General features: G+C 47.6%; 1 protein-coding gene across 1 annotated transcript in view; it reads left to right on the top strand.

The window, feature by feature from the left end:
- Positions 1 to 18,274, top strand: part of LOC147898336 (rhamnogalacturonate lyase B-like) — a 298,485-nt gene that overhangs the window by 172,332 nt on the left and 107,879 nt on the right. Inside the window, exon 12 of the mRNA XM_087379149.1 lies at positions 10,761 to 10,902. Coding sequence (XP_087235275.1) covers positions 10,761 to 10,902 — 142 coding nt within the window. The remainder of the gene's footprint in view (positions 1 to 10,760; positions 10,903 to 18,274) is intronic.

Raw genomic sequence — 18,274 nt, 5'->3', positions numbered from 1 at the left:
AGCAGGCCGATCGCATCAACCCCAGCAGACCACTTGTCAAGGATCTCTTCAGGTGAAGCAGCCATAGGAGTTGATGATGACCTTCCAGATGCGGGCCTCTTCCGTGTCGATGCCACAGTACCAAAAGATGACTGCTTGTTTGCTGTGGACTGCTTTCCCCCATGGTATGCAAACATTGTACACTTGTTGTCTACAGGGGAGTTCCCCAAAGGGTTAACTCCAGCACAAAAGCGGAGGCAGATTGTTCAGGCTGCTCCTTTCAAACTGATCGCGGGTCAGCTGTACAAGTTGGGGAAGGACCACATTTTAAGGAGGTGTGTGCTCCCTCATGAAACACAAGCCATCCTTCAGGAGGCTCACTCAGGAATGGGGGGAGGTCATATGGCACCAGAGGCCACTGCTAGAAAGATAATGCGCTCTGGGTTGTGGTGGCCAAAGCTATTCCAAGACTACTATGCTTATGTGCGCCGTTGTGACTCATGTCAAAGAGGGGGGCCGAAGCCTACCCGACGGGAGTACCTTCCCCTTCAGCCATCCAGCCCTGTACCACCCTTCTATAGATGGGGATTGGATTTTGTTGGACCCATCTCTCCTGCAACTCGAAGAGGGAACAAGTATGCTCTAATTGCTACTGATTATGGCACTAAATGGGTGGAGGCTAAGGCAGCGAAGACCTGCACTGCTCAAGTTGTGGCCTCATTCTTGTATGATCAAATCATTTCTAGGTTTGGATGTCCTGTGGAATTGATGAGTGACAGAGGTACCCACTTTCTCAATGATGTCATCACTGACCTCATCACCCAACTGCAAATTGTTCACAAGACCTCTAGTTCATACTACCCTCGAGCCAATGGTTTTGCCGAGAGCTCCAATCGGACCATGTCTCATATTGTGGCTTGGTTATGCCTTCATTCCTTGGCAGATTGGGATATTCTACTACCAGCTGCTCTTTTTGCTTACAGAACAACATACAAGGCTAGCACTGGATATTCACCCTTCCAGCTAGTTTACGGCTTGGAGGCGGTTATGCCCTATGAGTTCCACATGAAGACCACTAGGGTCATGGCAGAGATGGATGATAACTTGGAGGCATGCACACTTGAGAGATTATGGGATCTTGAAGCCTTGGATGAACATCGTCGTGAAGCGATCCTTGCTCAGGAAGTCTGGCAAAGAAGGCAGAAGGCATGGCATGACAGAAATCTCAGGAAGAGGGAATTCCAAGTTGGCAGCTTGGTCTTGTTATATTCCAGTAAGTTCCTGAAGCATAAACCCAAATTTGTCAGTGGCTGGACAGGGCCCTTCTTTATCACAAGGATTATTCCCAGTGGAGGGGTTTATTTGGCCACCTTGGAGGGCAAGAAGTTACCAGCACCTGTAAATGGCTCAAGGGTAAAGAAGTATCATCCACATTGAGTCTCTCTCTTTGGATAAGGATTTCCATTCCTATTAGTTGAATTTCTATTTATTCAAAAAAAAAAAACAACAACAATGTATTCCCTTTCCTAACCCTGTCAAGCTTCTACTCTCTGCCCAGTTGCACTCTTTGATGGGAGACCAATAAAAACTAAGTTTCTCCTTCTCTGGCAAGATGGAAACAGCCCTTGCCTTCTCTGACACACACTTCTCCTTAATCCCTCTTCACCCCTGTCACTCAGGTTGAACCTCTGTTCACCCATGTTCACCTCCAGGTCACCCCTATTCACTCCTAGGTCACCCCTATTCACTTCTATGTCACCTCCCCATGTTCACCTCTCTGTCACCTATGTTCACCTCCAGGTCACCCCTGTTCTAGGTCACCCCTGTTCACTCCTATGTCAACTCCCCATGTTCACCTCTCTGTCACCTATGTTCACCTCTAGGTCACCCCTGTTCACTCCTAGGTCACCCCTGTTCACTTCTATGTCACCTCCCCATGTTCACCTCTCTGTCACCCATGTTCACTCCTAGGTCACCCCTGTTCACTCCTAGGTCACCCCTGTTCACTTCTAGGTGACCTCCCCATGTTCACCTCTCTGTCACCTATGTTCACCTCTAGGTCACCCCTGTTCACTCCTAGGTCACCCCTGTTCACTTCTATGTCACCTCCCCATGTTCACCTCTCTGTCACCTATGTTCACCTCCAGGTCACCCCTATTCACTCCTAGGTCACCCCTGTTCACTCCTATGTCACCTCCCCATGTTCACCTCTCTGTCACCCATGTTCACTCCTAGGTCACCCCTGTTCACTCCTAGGTCACCCCTGTTCACTTCTATGTCACCTCCCCATGTTCACCTCCAGGTCACCCATGTTCACCTCCAGGTCACCCATGTTCACTCCTAGGTCACCCCTGTTCACTTCTAGGTCACCTCCCCATGTTCACCTCTCTGTCACCTATGTTCACCTCCAAGTCACCCCTCTTCACTCCTAGGTCACCCCTGTTCACTTCTATGTCACCTCCCCATGTTCACCTCTCTGTCACCCATGTTCACTCCTAGGTCACCCCTGTTCACTCCTAGGTCACCCCTGTTCACTTCTAGGTGACCTCCCCATGTTCACCTCTCTGTCACCTATGTTCACGTCTAGGTCACCCATGTTCACCTCCAAGTCACCGGTGTTCACTCCTAGGTCACCCCTGTTCACTCCTAGGTCACCCTTGTTCACTTCTATGTCACCTCCCCATGTTCACCTCCAGGTCACCCATGTTCACCTCCAGGTCACCCCTGTTCACTCCTAGGTCACCCCCTGTTCACTTCTGTCAGCTCCCCATGTTCACCTCCAGGTCACCCATGTTCACCTCCAGGTCACCCCTGTTCACTCCTAGGTCACCCCTGTTCACTTCTAGGTCACCTCCCCATGTTCACCTCTCTATCACCTATGTTCACCTCCAGGTCACCCCTGTTCACTCCTAGGTCACCCCTGTTCACTCCTATGTCAACTCCCCATGTTCACCTCTCTGTCACCCATGTTCACTCCTAGGTCACCCCTGTTCACTTCTATGTCACCTCCCCATGTTCAACTCCAGATCACCCATGTTCACCTCCAAGTAACCCCTGTTCACTCCTAGGTCACCCCTGTTCACTCCTAGGTCACCCCTGTTCACTTCTATGTCACCTCCCCATGTTCACCTCCAGGTCACCCATGTTCACCTCCAAGTCACCCCTGTTCACTCCTAGGTCACCCATGTTCACCTCCAAGTCACCGGTGTTCACTCATAGGTCACCCCTGTTCACTCCTAGGTCACCCGTGTTCACTTCTATGTCACCTCCCCATGTTCACCTCCAGGTCACCCATGTACACCTCCAGGTCACCCCTGTTCACTCCTAGGTCACCCCTGTTCACTTCTATGTCACCTCCCCATGTTCACCTCCAGGTCACCCAAGTTCACCTCCAGGTCACCGCTGTTCACTCCTAGGTCACCCCTGTTCACTCCTATGTCAACTCCCCATGTTCACCTCTCTGTCACCCATGTTCACTCCTAGGTCACCCTGTTCACTCCTAGGTCACCCCTGTTCACTTCTATGTCACCTCCCCATGTTCACCTCCAAGTCACCCCTGTTCACTCCTAGGTCACCCCTTTTCACTTCTATGTCACCTCCCCAGGTTCACCTCCCCATGTTCACCTCCAAGTCACCCATGTTCACCTCCAGGTCACCCCTGTTCACTTCTCTGTCACCTCCCCATGTTCACCTCTCTGTCACCTATGTTCACCTCCAGGTCACCCCTATTCACTCCTAGGTCACCTCTGTTCACTCCTATGTCAACTCCCCATGTTCACCTCTCTGTCACCCATGTTCACTCCTAGGTCACCCCTGTTCACCCCTGTTCACTTCTATGTCACCTCCCCATGTTCACCTCCAGGTCACCCATGTTCACCTCCAAGTCACCCCTGTTCACTCCTAGGTCACCCCTGTTCACTTCTATGTCACCTCCCCAGGTTCAACTCTCTGTCACCTATGTTCACCTCTAGGTCACCCATGTTCACCTCCAAGTCACCCCTATTCACTCCTAGGTCACCCCTGTTCACTCCTAGGTCACTCCTGTTCACTTCTATGTCACCTCCCCATGTTCACCTCTAGGTCACCCATGTTCACCTCCAAGTCACCCTTGTTCACTCCTAGGTCACCCCTGTTCACTTCTATGTCACCTCCCAGGTTCAACTCTCTGTCACCTATGTTCACCTCTAGGTCACCCATGTTCACCTCCAAGTCACCTCTGTTCACTCCTAGGTCACCCCTGTTCACTTCTATGTCACCTCCCCATGTTTACCTCTCTGTCACCCATGTTCACTCCTAGGTCACCCCTGTTCACTCCTAGGTCACCCCTGTTCACTTCTATGTCACCTCCCCATGTTCACCTCCAGGTCACCCATGTTCACCTCCAAGTCACCCCTGTTCACTCCTAGGTCACCCCTGTTCACTTCTAGGTCACCTCCCCATGTTCACCTCTCTGTCACCTATGTTCACCTCCAGGTCACCCCTGTTCACTCCTAGGTCACCCCTGTTCACTTCTATGTCACCTCCCCATGTTCACCTCTCTGTCACCCATGTTCACTCCTAGGTCACCCCTGTTCACTTCTAGGTCACCCCTGTTCACTTCTATGTCACCTCCCCATGTTCACCTCTCTTTCACCTATGTTCACCTCCAGGTCACCCCTGTTCACTCCTAGGTCACCCCTGTTCACTTCTATGTCACCTCCCCATGTTGACCTCTCTGTCACCCATGTTCACTCCTAGGTCACCCCTGTTCACTCCTAGGTCACCCCTGTTCACTTCTATGTCACTTCCCCATGTTCACCTCCAGGTCACCCCTGTTCACCTCCAAGTCACCCCTGTTCACTCCTAGGTCACCCCTGTTCACTTCTAGGTCACCTCCCCATGTTCACCTCTCTGTCACCTATGTTCACCTCCAGGTCACCCCTGTTCACTCCTAGGTCACCCCTGTTCACTCCTATGTCAATTCTCCATGTTCACCTCTCTGTCACCCATGTTCACTCCTAGGTCACCCCTGTTCACTCCTAGGTCACCACTGTTCACTTCTATGTCACCTCCCCATGTTCACCTCCAGGTCACCCATGTTCACCTCTAGGGCACCCCTATTCACTCCTAGGTCACCCCTGTTCACTCCTATTTCATCTCCCCATGTTCACCTCTCTGTCACCCATGTTCACCTCTAGGTCATCCATGTTCACCTCCAGGTCACCCCTGTTCACTCCTAGTTCACCCTTGTTCATTCCTATGTCACCTCCCCAAGCTCACTCTCTGTCACCCATGCTCCTCCCTATGTCACCCCTTGTTCCTCCCCTGTTCACCCTAGGTCACTCCTTGCCGCTCCTTGTTCACCCCTCAGTCACCCATGGGCACACCAATGTCACCCCTTGTTCATCCTTGGTTCACCCTTGGTTCATCCCTCCTTCAGCCTCATTCACCCCTATGACACACTCGTCCACTGGCCTATACAGGAGAAAATAAAATTCAAATTCAGATTTTTCCACCGTTTTCATTCAAATATTTCCTCTTGCCCACACCGCTTTTTCTCTCACCTACCACCTCCCACCAGGGTTATATTTAGCCACCAAATTCAGCGTAGGTCCTTCATCTCACCTCCCAATTCCGACCAGTGCTATATTTAGCATTTGGCTAAACTCAGCGTGGATCCTTGGGATCAGCTCATCCATCGCATCATACAGCCCACTCATGCTATTTTTGGCTTAGTTTCCTAAATTTGGCTCTCTTTGGTTGTGTATTTGTGGCTGTCCCCCCCTCCAAGGAAACCATACACAGCTCCCTTCCCTCCATCGGTGAATTCTCCTGCAGCCCCCTTCCATCAACGATAGCAGCCCCCTCTCCCTCCATCAGCGAATTCTCCTGCAGCCTCCATCAACGATAGCAGCCCCCTCTCCCTCCATCAGCGAATTCTCCTGCAGCCCCCTTCCATTAACGATAGCAGCCCCCCCTCCCTCCATCGGTGAATTCTCCTGCAGCCCCCTTCCATCAACGATAGCAGCCCCCTCTCCCTCCATCAGCGAATTCTCCTGCAGCCCCCTTCAACGATAGCAGCCCCCTCTCCCTCCATCAGCGAATTCTCCTGCAGCCCCCTTCAACGATAGCAGCCCCCTCTCCCTCCATCAGCGAATTCTCCTGCAGCCTCCCCTCCATCCGCGAATTCTCCTGCAGCCCCCCCCTCCACCAACGATAGCAGCCCTCCCTCCATCAACGAATTTTCCTGCAGCAGCTCTCCATCAACGAAATCTCTGCAGCGCAATCTCCTTGCAGCCCATCTCGCACCCTCTTCTTGGATCGCATCACTCCCAGCAGCACCCTCTCTTTGATCACATCTCTCCCGGCAGCCCTTCTTCCAGTTGCGCCTCACTTTCCCTGACAGCCTGCAGCAAATCGCCTCTTCCTCGTGGGCAGCCTGGGAGGGTCCTCGGAGCACTTCTCCCTCTTGGACAGCCTGCTGCGAAATTGCCACCTTGCTGTCCTCTCGAACTCAGCTCCTTCTTCTGATCTGCCCTTCTCTGCTCTACTCCGTGCTTCTCCATCAGCTCCCCTTCTCATCGCCATCAGCTCCCCCTCTTGTTATCACCCGCCCCACTCTCTCGTTATCTCTCAGCGAGCTTGCCAACACCTCGACAGCAGCTCCCCTACTTCGTCATCAGCTCCCCCTTCCTTTCCTGCTTCCTTTCTAGCCTCGTCATCAGCTCACCTCCTGCTTCGACATCAGCTCCCCTTCCTTTCCTGCTTCCCTTCTTGCCTTGTCATCAGCGCCCCTTCCTTTCCTTTCCTTTCTAGCCTCGTCATCAGCTCACCTCCTGCTTCGACATCAGCTCCCCTTCCTTTCCCCCTTCCCTTCTTGCCTTGTTATCAGCGCCCCTTCCTTTCCTTTCCTTCTTGCCTCGTCATCAGCTCCCCTTCCTGCTTCGTCATTAGCTTCTACTTCACCTCTTGTTTCTTCTTCATGCTCGAGAAGAAGGCCAAGTATAAGCCACGGTTGCCTAGAGATAAGCTCTTCATCCCTTCCTATACCACCATGACGTCTCAGGCAGCCTCTGCAGTGCACATGACCTCACCCATGCCTACAGCCTCTACAGCAGGGCCGACTACATAAGCTAGGCCGACTTCATCAGCAGAGCTAACTTCATCAGCAAGGCCAACTTCATCGGTAGGGCCGACTTCATTAGCAGGGCCGACTTCATCAGTGATGCATCCCCATCTTGGTCCGGACATCACTATCATCTCGGATGGAGAGCCACTGCAATCAAGGCAGCAGCGGGGGGTTCTTTTCCACTCTCAGAGCTCCAGTGCCTCTTCTTCCGACCATGGGGGCTCAGATTACACCCCCTCTGCACGGAGACCACATTCAGAAGGGTCGGGTGGGCCAACAGAGATATAGAGCCCTTCGATAACCACCCCTCCTCTCTCCCACATTCGGGTTATGTTTAAACCTCTTCTTAATCCAAACCTCAAACTATCCTCGGTATTGACATCTTCCGAGATCTAGACCCTGTGTCTAACTGAGTTCGACAAGGTCATATTCCCTCCTGTGGATGTGGAACTGTGTACAGGATTCATCAGATCTTATGACTCTGTCACAGACACTTTTGATTCATGGGCTCCAGGCAGCTTCTCACACCCAATTTGGTCTCACAGTACATGGGGCTCCCTGCTCTCCCTATTCAGCCTCCTTTCGACGATTCACCACATCTCCTTTCATTCCTTTCACAGTGCAAACCCAACAGGAGGGGATATGATTGCAAAAAGGTTTTGGAAGGTGGAAGCAGAGAAGCAGTGATCACACGCTACTTCTTCACTCGCTTCTATTCAGCACCCGGGCATTACTACATCACGAAAGGTATCCGTCCTGCTCTCAATGCTCTCTTCACCATCACTCAGTATGATTTTGCATCCCTCTTCTATTCAACATTCCGGGCCACTGTTCGAAATCGCACACGCAGAGGCACACACACCTGTACTTGTGGACCTCACCTCACCTACCTCTTGCACCAGTGGCGGGCTGCAACGCCTGCACTTTTTCCTCCACCTTCACATACTTCATGTTCTCCTCACCGCCCACCTTCCGCCCCTATGATCCCCCACTTGAGATCAGCTCCACTGGCTCTTAGTGCGGCCCCAGCATCCTCGGCCTCTGCTGCATCAGTCTCTGTCCTCTCTTCCTCTCCAGTCTCCATACCCACTCTCACCCACATCTGCAGCACAGGTTTCTGAGCCATCCCCTCTTGGGCCAGCCTCTGGAGCTTTGTCATCCGTTGCTCATGCAGGAGTCGCCTCTCCATCCATCCCCTTCGAGGCAAATTTTGATTTCCCTGATGATGTTCTTCCGGTCACTCCCCTGCCCTCCTCAGGTCTCACCCACCATGGCATGACATTACCACTTACCTTTCCCGCAATCATGACCATTCCCCCTCCGATCATCTCATCAGGGTCAGTAGGGTGCAAAGATATGCACATTGGACCCCCAACTCAGGGGGATCCATCGACAAAAGTTATGGGAGCAGGGACCTCTGCCTTGGGATCTCTTGATGGAGAGGCATCACAGCGACACAGGTTATTGAACTTGAATCTTACTTTGGGAGCCACTGGTGACGCGAAGACACCACCCCGGGTGTCTCGACGACTGACCCCTGAACCGAGTATGGAGGCTGCTGAACAGGACCTACTGGAAACTCGACCTGGCGAGGTTGTTTTTGCTGGGGGTAAGATACCTTTTCAAGCTGATTGTCCTCCACTTCCTCAAAATGATATGTTGGATACCTACTTCGCATCCTCCTCAGGAGATCTATTTCACCCATGAGGCCCAGATAGAGGAACAGAGCCAGGAACACAAACGGCTGCTGTATGCATTAAAGCGGAAGCGGTCTCCTATTTGCATGGAGGAGGAGGACCTGGACCAAATTTTCACACTTCCCTTGCAAGAGACAATCGCTTCCAACAAGAAAGTATCCCATTTAGGGCTGCTCATTCCTCGGTTGACTCTCCATGGGAGGTTTTAGCTAGTATTGCAGCATGGCACATTTGGAGAGCCAGATGCACTGAGGCTATGGAGGGTTCTCAGGTTCACCCTTCTCAGATCTTGGCCAGCAGTACTTGGACAGATACGGTACACACTCTAATGGCCATATGGGCGACCGTGCAGGGATCCTCTCGAGCAGCCTCCTCCAGAAGAGTTACTTTTCTCAGGGATTGGAGAGACTATCCCTTCCTTGCTGAGACTTCTACAGGGTTGAGTTGGCATTTTCAGCCTCAGCCTTGGTTTCTTATGAGGTGTTTTTTATTACATGCTTAGCATGGTGTATTTCCGCTCAGAGCTTGCTCTAGCGAGTTTCTTTCTTACTTAATAAAAGTCTCTTTTTTGCAAAAAAAAAAAAAAAACTGTAAAAAATGCATTGTAGTAGACTAGCTCAACTTAGAGGGCACAATTCACACAACTGAAGAAGAGTTTGAGAGGGCTTTCTATGCAAAACTAAAGCTTGAATACCCAAGTAAGTTCACCACAGAGCATTGCTGAAATAGTGCGCCTTTTTATCTAGGAGAGTTACACCTTCTTTGACTGTCTTTTCTTTGATTTCTCCTTGCTCCAGCAAGCATTGGCCTTCAAAATTCATCAGCAGCAGGCTCTAGGCATGGACCAACTTGTCCTAGGAGGGCTTAGGCAATGGTTGAGCAGAAGAGCAGAATCGCGCGTTTTTCTGTCTCAGCTTGCTTGAATCAGCGCGGGTGGAATACTCCAAATCTAGGGAAATACTCTGGTCCAGAGGAGCACCCCATAGTGTAGAAACTCCAGCTAGAAGGGGGAGAATAGAGCTAATAAATTTTTGAGAAGGAAGGAGGAAGAAAGCTCAAAAAGAGATGTTGGAGAAGATGATGAGGTAGCACTACCAAAATGAGTTCTACAAAGCCTACCAGCTCTGATACCAAATGTAGAGGAGTGTGGGGTAGAAGAGATGCATCATGGCACAAAGAGTGAGAGCACAAGTGAGGCAAAATCCATGTATTAGAATGAAGGAATAACCTCCATTTTATAGAAAGAGAGGATGGTGTAGGCACCTCCCCTAAATCAGTGGCAATCAGCCCCTACATCGGTGGGACTAGCCTAAAATCAAAGGAACCTCCCATGTGGGACCTTTGGCTTACATCATCACTTAGGTCACACACTAGACACATCATAGCACTAGATGTGCCTCTACAACACACACACACACACACATGTGACTCCCCTAGATGCACACATGCACCATAGAGCAAGCCCTTTATCACATGTAGCAGTGGGTGGAGGCACAATGAGAGGGGTGGGTCGGTGGAGGTGGCAATGGAGAGGCGGAATGGGCAGCAGGAGAGGTAGGAGAGGAAGGCTGGGAGGGGTGGGGGGCAGAGGCGATAGGTCGAGGGGAGAGTGGCAGAGGAGGAGGGGTGGGGGTGAGGTAGCAGGGAGGAAGGGGTGGGGGGAGGCAGCAAGGAGAGGGGAAGCAGGGGGAGGGGCAGCAACAGGGAAGAGGTGTGACGGGGAATATTGCACAATCATTTAAATGGATATCTATGCAAACATGCAACCTAAAAAATGCAAAGTCTACATTTTATAATCAGCAGGTTGCGTCTTTTGGCAATGATGAAGAGGCAAAACCCTCATGTGCTAAAACCTTTACGATTACATTTTTAAAAAAGTGAAGAGATTGTCTAGCAAATAGTGAAGATGCATAATGGTTACTTTCTTTTAAGCAGTGCGTCATTAGAATTCTGAGGAGAATGGCTTTGTTTTACAGGGATACCAGTTTTGGACTCAAGCTGACATGAATGGGAACTTTATTATTAGAAATGTTCGGATCGGAAAGTATAGCCTTTACGGTTGGGTACCAACAGTATTGGGTGATTATAAAAAGGATGGCATAATCGATGTTGTACCTGGTCTCTCTCTCTCTCTCTCTCTCTCTCTCTATATATATATATATATATCACTGTGTGTGTCTCTCTCACGCACGCACGTGTACACACATACATGCACGCTCACACTTGCACTTGCACACACACACTGTCTGTTTCTGAGTGTTCATGTAATGCATATCCAGCAAGTATATGCCATTTCGTTGGTTTCTTTGGGAATCGTATGGGTAGTAGATATAAATCAATCCATTAGACCATTCTGCACACTTGCATGCCTTGTGCCTCCATTGACCTACCCTTTTCCCCTCTTCTCTTCCCATTCTTCAATCTTTACTTCTTTCTGCACACACCGCCCCCTTCCTTCAGCCCAATTAAGCCCCTTTGTGCTCTTCCTTCCTTCATCCCCTTCAAGCTGGCCCTTCATTTTAGCCCCTTCCTTTAGCCCCTTTCTTGCTTTCAGCTCCCTCCTGAGACTGTTCCACTCAACCTGCTCTTCTACAGGTCCCCTTCTTCCAGTTCCAGCCCCCTTTTTACGTCTCCATTCTTCCAGTTTTGTAGACCCATTTTTACGTCTCCATTCTGATCTCCCTCTCAAGGACCTCCCTCTTGTCTCTCAGGCACATGGAATAGGCAAGCAGATATAAAATAAAAACAGTTTCTGCACTCCAATCGTCTCTTCATCTTTATGGTACCCGTGTAGAATTTTTGAAGTTTCTCTACTTGGCTAACAGTTACTGTTAAGTTGTATTAAGTTTTCTGTTTTAAATCTTCATATAAATCTGTAAGCACAAACTATGGACTTATCACTCTACTACAATGTACAATCTGGGATCATGAGTTCATCAGTAGTATCGGCTTTCAATTTTCAGCTCTCAAGTCAAGTCTCCTTATCTCTTTGTGCAATGTGTACTTACTACTATAGTATTATTTGGTATCATCATTCATGTATGCTGTACATATAGTAGATGAAGATGCAAGACATGGAACGGAAAGGAAAGTAGAAAAGCATGACTAGGCAGACATAAAGAAATGAATGAATACTAGAAAGAAATGTACAACCAAAGAAAAGTACTTACATGTCCAAGAAAGGATTGAGGCTTGATGATGTGACATGAGAAAGTACAATGCCTTTATAGGATAGGCACACTCACACTCTCAGTGTCAAGTGTATATGGGATACGTCCCATAGTGACACATGGCACTCTCGGATATAAAGTAGTATAGTACTACTCTAGAACACACTAGAAGTCACTCAAATTGACTCCATTTCCTAACACCCTCCCATGGATGAAAGGTGAGGGACTATAGGTATGGAACCAAAGTCATGATAATGACGGTCATCAAAACTGTGCATGCCGGTCTAGAACTAGACATGGTTTCCACACAATCTCAGAGGCAAATGAGCATGGCTCAGAGGCTAGTGAGCATAACATAAAAAAACTCATCTAGCATGGCTCAGAGGCTCATCGTGCATGGATGCATGATCAACTCAGAGGTCTAGGAGACCAATGCACCAACAAATAGACCTATCAAAGCCAAAACATATGGCTCCCATAGTACATCCCCTCCTGGCTCCAAAGACTAATGAGGAACACGGAGCCACACACCAAAAAATAGAAAAGAAATACATCATTTTAGGAGGACTATTCAAGGTAGAGTACCTTTATTGACTCAACACACATTATTCATTTTTGGGAAACACTCCCAGGGCAGAGTACCTACATACCTCATGCTCAGAAAGCAAATGAATCATCATCTCCATCATCCTCTAGATGTTGGAGACATGTTGGATTTGAGCACTGATAGCATGATCCTGTGTCGGATGGTCATCTTTGTCTGCATCATCACTAGTGGCGGATGCCACCTAACTGGCATGATCCTTCGATTGTTGTTGGGCAAGATTTTGGTAGCACCTGTTCTCCGTATGACCAAGCTTGTTGCAATATGTGTACTTGAACGGTTTGAATGTCCTTCCTCGTATTGGTGGAGGCGATGGCCTAGGTCTCCATTTGCTGGTGGAGGCAAGAGCCTGTGTAGTATTCAATGAGTAGGATGGAGATTCTTTGTTGCGGCGATCCTTCAAGAAGAAGAGACACCATATCTTCGAAGATAGTCGATGCAATTCGAAGTACTTTAAGGGCATTCTCAAAGCGAGAGATCCCTTCCATACTCGTCATGAGGGTAGTGATTTTGTCCTCGTCATCCGAGGGACACTTCAAGTTGGAGAGTTGTTGAACTAAAGATTGAAGGTATTGCACTCTTCCATTTTCAACTTATAAAATTGCATTTTCAAAAAAACCTTGGAGTTGGTGATTTTGTTACCAAATATATTCTCGAGGCGTGTCCAAATCTCCTTGACAGTTGACTTGAAGTCGATGTGATGAATCAAAGAATCATCTAGGCAAAGCCCGATGATTGCAATGGCTCTCGAGTTGTGTTGCGCCCAAATCTTGTGTGTTGGAGGCTCCGTTGATGTAGCAATATTTTCATCATCTTCAATGGCATCCCAAACATTTTCCTTCATGAGAAGAAGTTGGACCTTCATTTGCCATGTGGGAATCCTTTGTTGAGATATCGAGCTCCAATCATTATATGCCAGGGTGACCCTTGTGCATTTATGTCACCGACTTGTTAGTTGCAGATGCGGTTGGTATACTGCCCATGAATAATAGTTGGATGACAGCTATCTTTATGTACTCTAGTTAGTGGCTCAGTTAGTATGCCACCTAGGTTAGCTGAGTTTGGTTTGAGACTTACATATAGGATTCACCTATTCCTTTTGTACTTAGAGAGAGAGAGTTCTTTTTGGCTTTGACAACTAAGAAGAGGAAAACAATTTTCAGCCTCCACCTTTGTGTGTATTCCCCCATTGCGTATGTGAGAAAGCTGCAAGTGAGACTGCTTACTTCTCTCTCACTCTCTTCACATGGTATCAGAGCTCGGTTCGTGGTAAGGAGCTTAAGAAAGCAAACCAAGTTCGCGGTGTCTTGGTAAGAGAATCAGTGTTGCTTTCCTTTTTCAAGTTTGGGAGCAAATCTCTGCAGGTAGCACAGCCGGAAAGTGCAAGAGTGCATTGTCTCAAATTGGGATGTCCTTTGCAGTGTGACGAGAGGGCAGTATATGCTGCGGGATAGGGCAAAGCCCTAGGTGACATTATTTTTTTGAGAAAAGTGAAGTGTTTGGGCATTTCAAAGCTTTTAAAGCTATGGTTGAGAAAGAAATAGGCCTGCAAATAAAATGCCTAAGGTTAGATGGAGGGGGACAATACCTCTCAAATGAGTTTGCAAGATTCCTGCAGGAGCATGGCATAAAGCAGCAATATTCATGCAGTCATACCCCACAGCAAAATGGACTTGCAAAAAGGAAAAACAGGCATATTGGAGAGGTATCTCGTGCCATGCTCAACGAAAAAGACCTGCCAGATTATTATTGGGCTGAAGCAGTTGCTACAACAGTCTACATAATGAACAGGACTCCCACTGCAGCAATACATGGCATGACGCCAGAGGAGAGGTATACTGGTAGGAAACCATATATTTCTCATTTGAAAGTTTTTGGTTCCATTGTCTATGTTCATGTGCCAGATGAGTTGAGATCCAAAAGCTGAGAAGTGTATCTTTATTGGTTATTCTCTTCAGCAGAAAGGGTATATTTGCTATAACCCTTCTACTTGTAAGTTTACAGTGAGCAGAGATGTTGCTTTTGATGAGATGAGCAGCTGGTATAAACCAGTAAATGTGATTGATGATGTAGATGCACAAAATGGTAATGCTGCATAGAATTCACAGCAACAATCACAAAATATTAGTGGACCTGTAGTGTCCTCTAGCAGTGGTTCACATACTTTGCCATGGACAGGCAGATTGAGATCAGGAGGATCTCCTCAAAGCAATGCAGATAGTGGTATGCAATAATTACAAATAGGAGAAGAGAAAGTAGATCAGCCTATGGTTGATGTGAATGCAGGTCACTCTTATGAGGATGGTGAATCCAGTGGCTCAGAACAGAGCCTTGATGATGAGTTGGGTATTTCTTATGTTGTTACACCTGGAGTAAGAAAGACAAGGGATGTTTTGAGAGCACCTGGTAGTAAGCCTATTTTGCGCAGGTCTACCAGAGCTAGGTATCCTATGGATAGGCTGAAATATGATGGATTTACAGCCATTCACTATGCCTATATGGTCAAACTGATACAAGAACCAGAACCCACTTCTTTTGAGCAAGCCATGGGAAAAGAAAAATGGGAGAAAGCCATGGATGAAGAAATGGATGCCTTGGAAGCAAATGCTACATGGGAATTAGTGCCTTTGCCTAAAGATAAGAATGCAATTGGCTGCAAGTGGGTTTATAAGGTGAAGCATAATGTAGATGGTTCTGTGAACAGATACAAGGCAAGATTAGTTGTCAAGGGGTATGCACAGACATATGGCATTGATTATGAAGAAACATTCAGTCCGGTTGCAAGGATGGCAACCGTAAGAGCAGTCATTGCTATGGCTGCATCAAAGGGATAGCCTTTACATCAGATGGATGTAAAGAATGCTTTTTTGCATGGTGATTTGCAAGAAGAGGTCTATATGGAGCAGCCACCAGGTTCTGTTCATGCTGTTCACCCTGAGTTTGTTTGCAGGTTGAAGAAAGCCTTGTATGGCTTGAAGCAAGCACCCAAAGCATGGTCTGACAAGATAGGATAGTATCTTGTCACTATTGGCTTTCAGATTTTCAAGGCAGATTTCTCACTTTATGTAAGAAAAATAGAGAAAGGCATTATGCTGCTTGTCATTTATGTTGATGATTTGATCATCATAGGTGATTGTGATGAAGATATCCTTCATGTGAAAATGCTATTGAAGCAGAAGTTTAAGATGAAGGATTTGGGAGAGCTGCGTTACTTCTTGGGCATTGAGGTGATTAGATCCACAAGTGGGATATGGCTCTTGCAGAGGCAGTATGGATTGGATATGCTGTCCAAATATGGGATGACAAGCTGTAAGCCTATTTCAGTTCCTTTGGAGTGGAATGTGAAGTTGAGCGCAGATGCAAGTGAGCTTCTGGAAGACCCTACTATGTACAGACACATAGTAGAAAGTTTGATTTATATGACCATTACCAAGCCCGATTTAAGCTATGCTGTTGGGTTGGTAAGTTAGTTTATGCAAGCTCCAAGGAAACCACATTTGGATGCGGCTAGATGCATACTGAGATATGTGAAGTCCACATTGCAGTATGGACTATTTTATGAGACTGGGGCTCAGATACAGTTGCATGAATACACTAATGCTGATTGGGCTGGTAGTATTTCTGATAGATAATCTACCAGTGGATATGTGTTCCTCTTTTGAGAGTGCTGCAGCTACTTGGAGCAGCAAGAAACAACCTACAGTTGTCTTGTCGAGCACAGAGGCTGAGTACAGGGGAGTAGCAATGGCTATGTGTAAGGCAGCTTGGTTGCATAAGCTACTTTATGATATGTATCAGTCTACAGATGGGCCAGTTGTCATTGATTGTGACAACATGATCAGTATACACTTGGCAAATAACCTAGTCTATCATGCTAGAACAAAGCACATTGAGGTGCATTATCACTATGTGTGGAAGAAGGTTCTAATAGGTTTTATTGATCTAGTTTATGTCAGCACAGAGGATCAGGTAGCTGACACCTTCACGAAGGCATTGGGCGTAGAGAAGTTGCGCAAGTTCAGAGACCTGCTTGGTGTGCAGGAATTGGGATTGAGCTCGAGGGGAAGTGCTGAGATATCGAGCTCCACTCGTGATATGCCAGGGTGACCGTTGTGCATTTATGTCACCGACTTGTTAGCACCGACTTGTTAGCTGCAGATGCGGTTGGTACACCGCCCATGAATAATAGCTGGATGACATCTATCTTTATGTACTCTAGTTAGTGGCTCAGTTAGTATGCCACCTAGATTAGCTGAGTTTAGTTTGAGACCCACATATAGGGTTCACCTATTCCTTTTGTACTTAGAGAGAGAGAGTTCTTTTTTGCTTTGACAACTAAGAAGAGGAAGTCTGTTTTCAGCCTCCACCTTTGTGTGTATTCCCCCATTGTGTATGTGAGAAAGCTGCAAGTGAGACTCCTTACTTCTCTTCCACTCTCTTCACATCTTTCCCCCATGAACTTGTCCACTAGCAAGGAACTTGCAGATAGTGAACCCATTATGAATATACAAGCTTGTGAATGGCGGGTAGCTCTATAGGACAGCTAGAAGAGCTCAAATGTTTGCTGCTATAGAACGGGCGACGGGAAGCTGACAGTAGATGGAGTTGCTGCTGGTGTAATGGTGGGCAGAGACGGGCAGATCAGACGGCAGAATGGTGGGCAGAACAGAGGAAATTGAACGGGCTGAGCAGTGTGGAATGGTGGGCAGAGAAGCATCGGGATGGTGGGCAGAACAGAGGGGAATAAAGCAAGCTAAGCAGAGGCAATGGAGCAGACTGAGTAGAGGCAATGGAGAAGCACGAGCTTCAGTCATCACAAACTGAACAGTCACCTTCTTTGCTTGATGAAGCCATGGTTGGTGAGGCTCGGGTGGTGGAGGAGTTGAGCTCAAAGTGGAAGAGAGAAAGCAGCCCTCCAAGGGGAATGAGGGAGAGAGGCTTCAATGTCCTTAACCTCTTACCTCAACCTCTTGGAAGTTAGCCTAGCTCTGATTCCATATGAAGATGCAAGACATGGAATGGAAAGGAAAGTAGAAAAGGATGACTAGGCAAACATAAAGAAATGAATGAATGCTAGAAAGAAATGTACAACCAAAGAAAAGTACTTACATGACCAAGAAAGGATTGAGGTATGATGATGTGACATGAGAAAGTACAATGCCTTTATAGGATAGGCACACTCACACTCTCAGTGTCAAGTGTATATGGGATAAGTCGCATACTGACATGTGGCACTATAGGATATATAGTAGTATAGTACTACTCTAGAACGCACTAAAAGTCACTCAAATTGACTCCATTTCCTAACAGTATATACTATATTGGTTGATAACTCATGATATCATCATTGTAGCTTTACTTTAGTCACTATTATATTGTTCCTTTGCCTCTCTGTTGTTGGAAAACCGACCCCCAAGATATGTAGTGGAAACTTTTTTGCAGGCCTGGACTAAACTGTCTCTCCAATTCTACATCGACTGTATTGCGTCAACTGACACGAACAGAAACAATTCACAGGTGATGGCACTACGTCTATCCACCCTGGTTAAGCTAACTCAAAATCTTTTTTAGGTCCATTTTTCTCATGCAGCGTTTCCACATCCCTAGATGGTTCCTACCACATGTCACAATTTTGAACCTTTAGGCACTTTCTGAGGTATTCCAAACATAGTTGGATTTGTTGGTCTATAACCATAGTTCAACCCAAACGGAGTCA

The sequence above is a fragment of the Dipteris shenzhenensis genome, chromosome 9 (assembly GCF_047967505.1).
Source record: "Dipteris shenzhenensis isolate YYH24624 ecotype China chromosome 9, Dip_SZ_1.0, whole genome shotgun sequence".
Lineage (NCBI taxonomy): Eukaryota > Viridiplantae > Streptophyta > Polypodiopsida > Gleicheniales > Dipteridaceae > Dipteris > Dipteris shenzhenensis.
The sequence above is the reverse complement of the archived record's forward strand: the minus strand, read 5'-3'. Positions and strand labels throughout refer to the sequence as shown.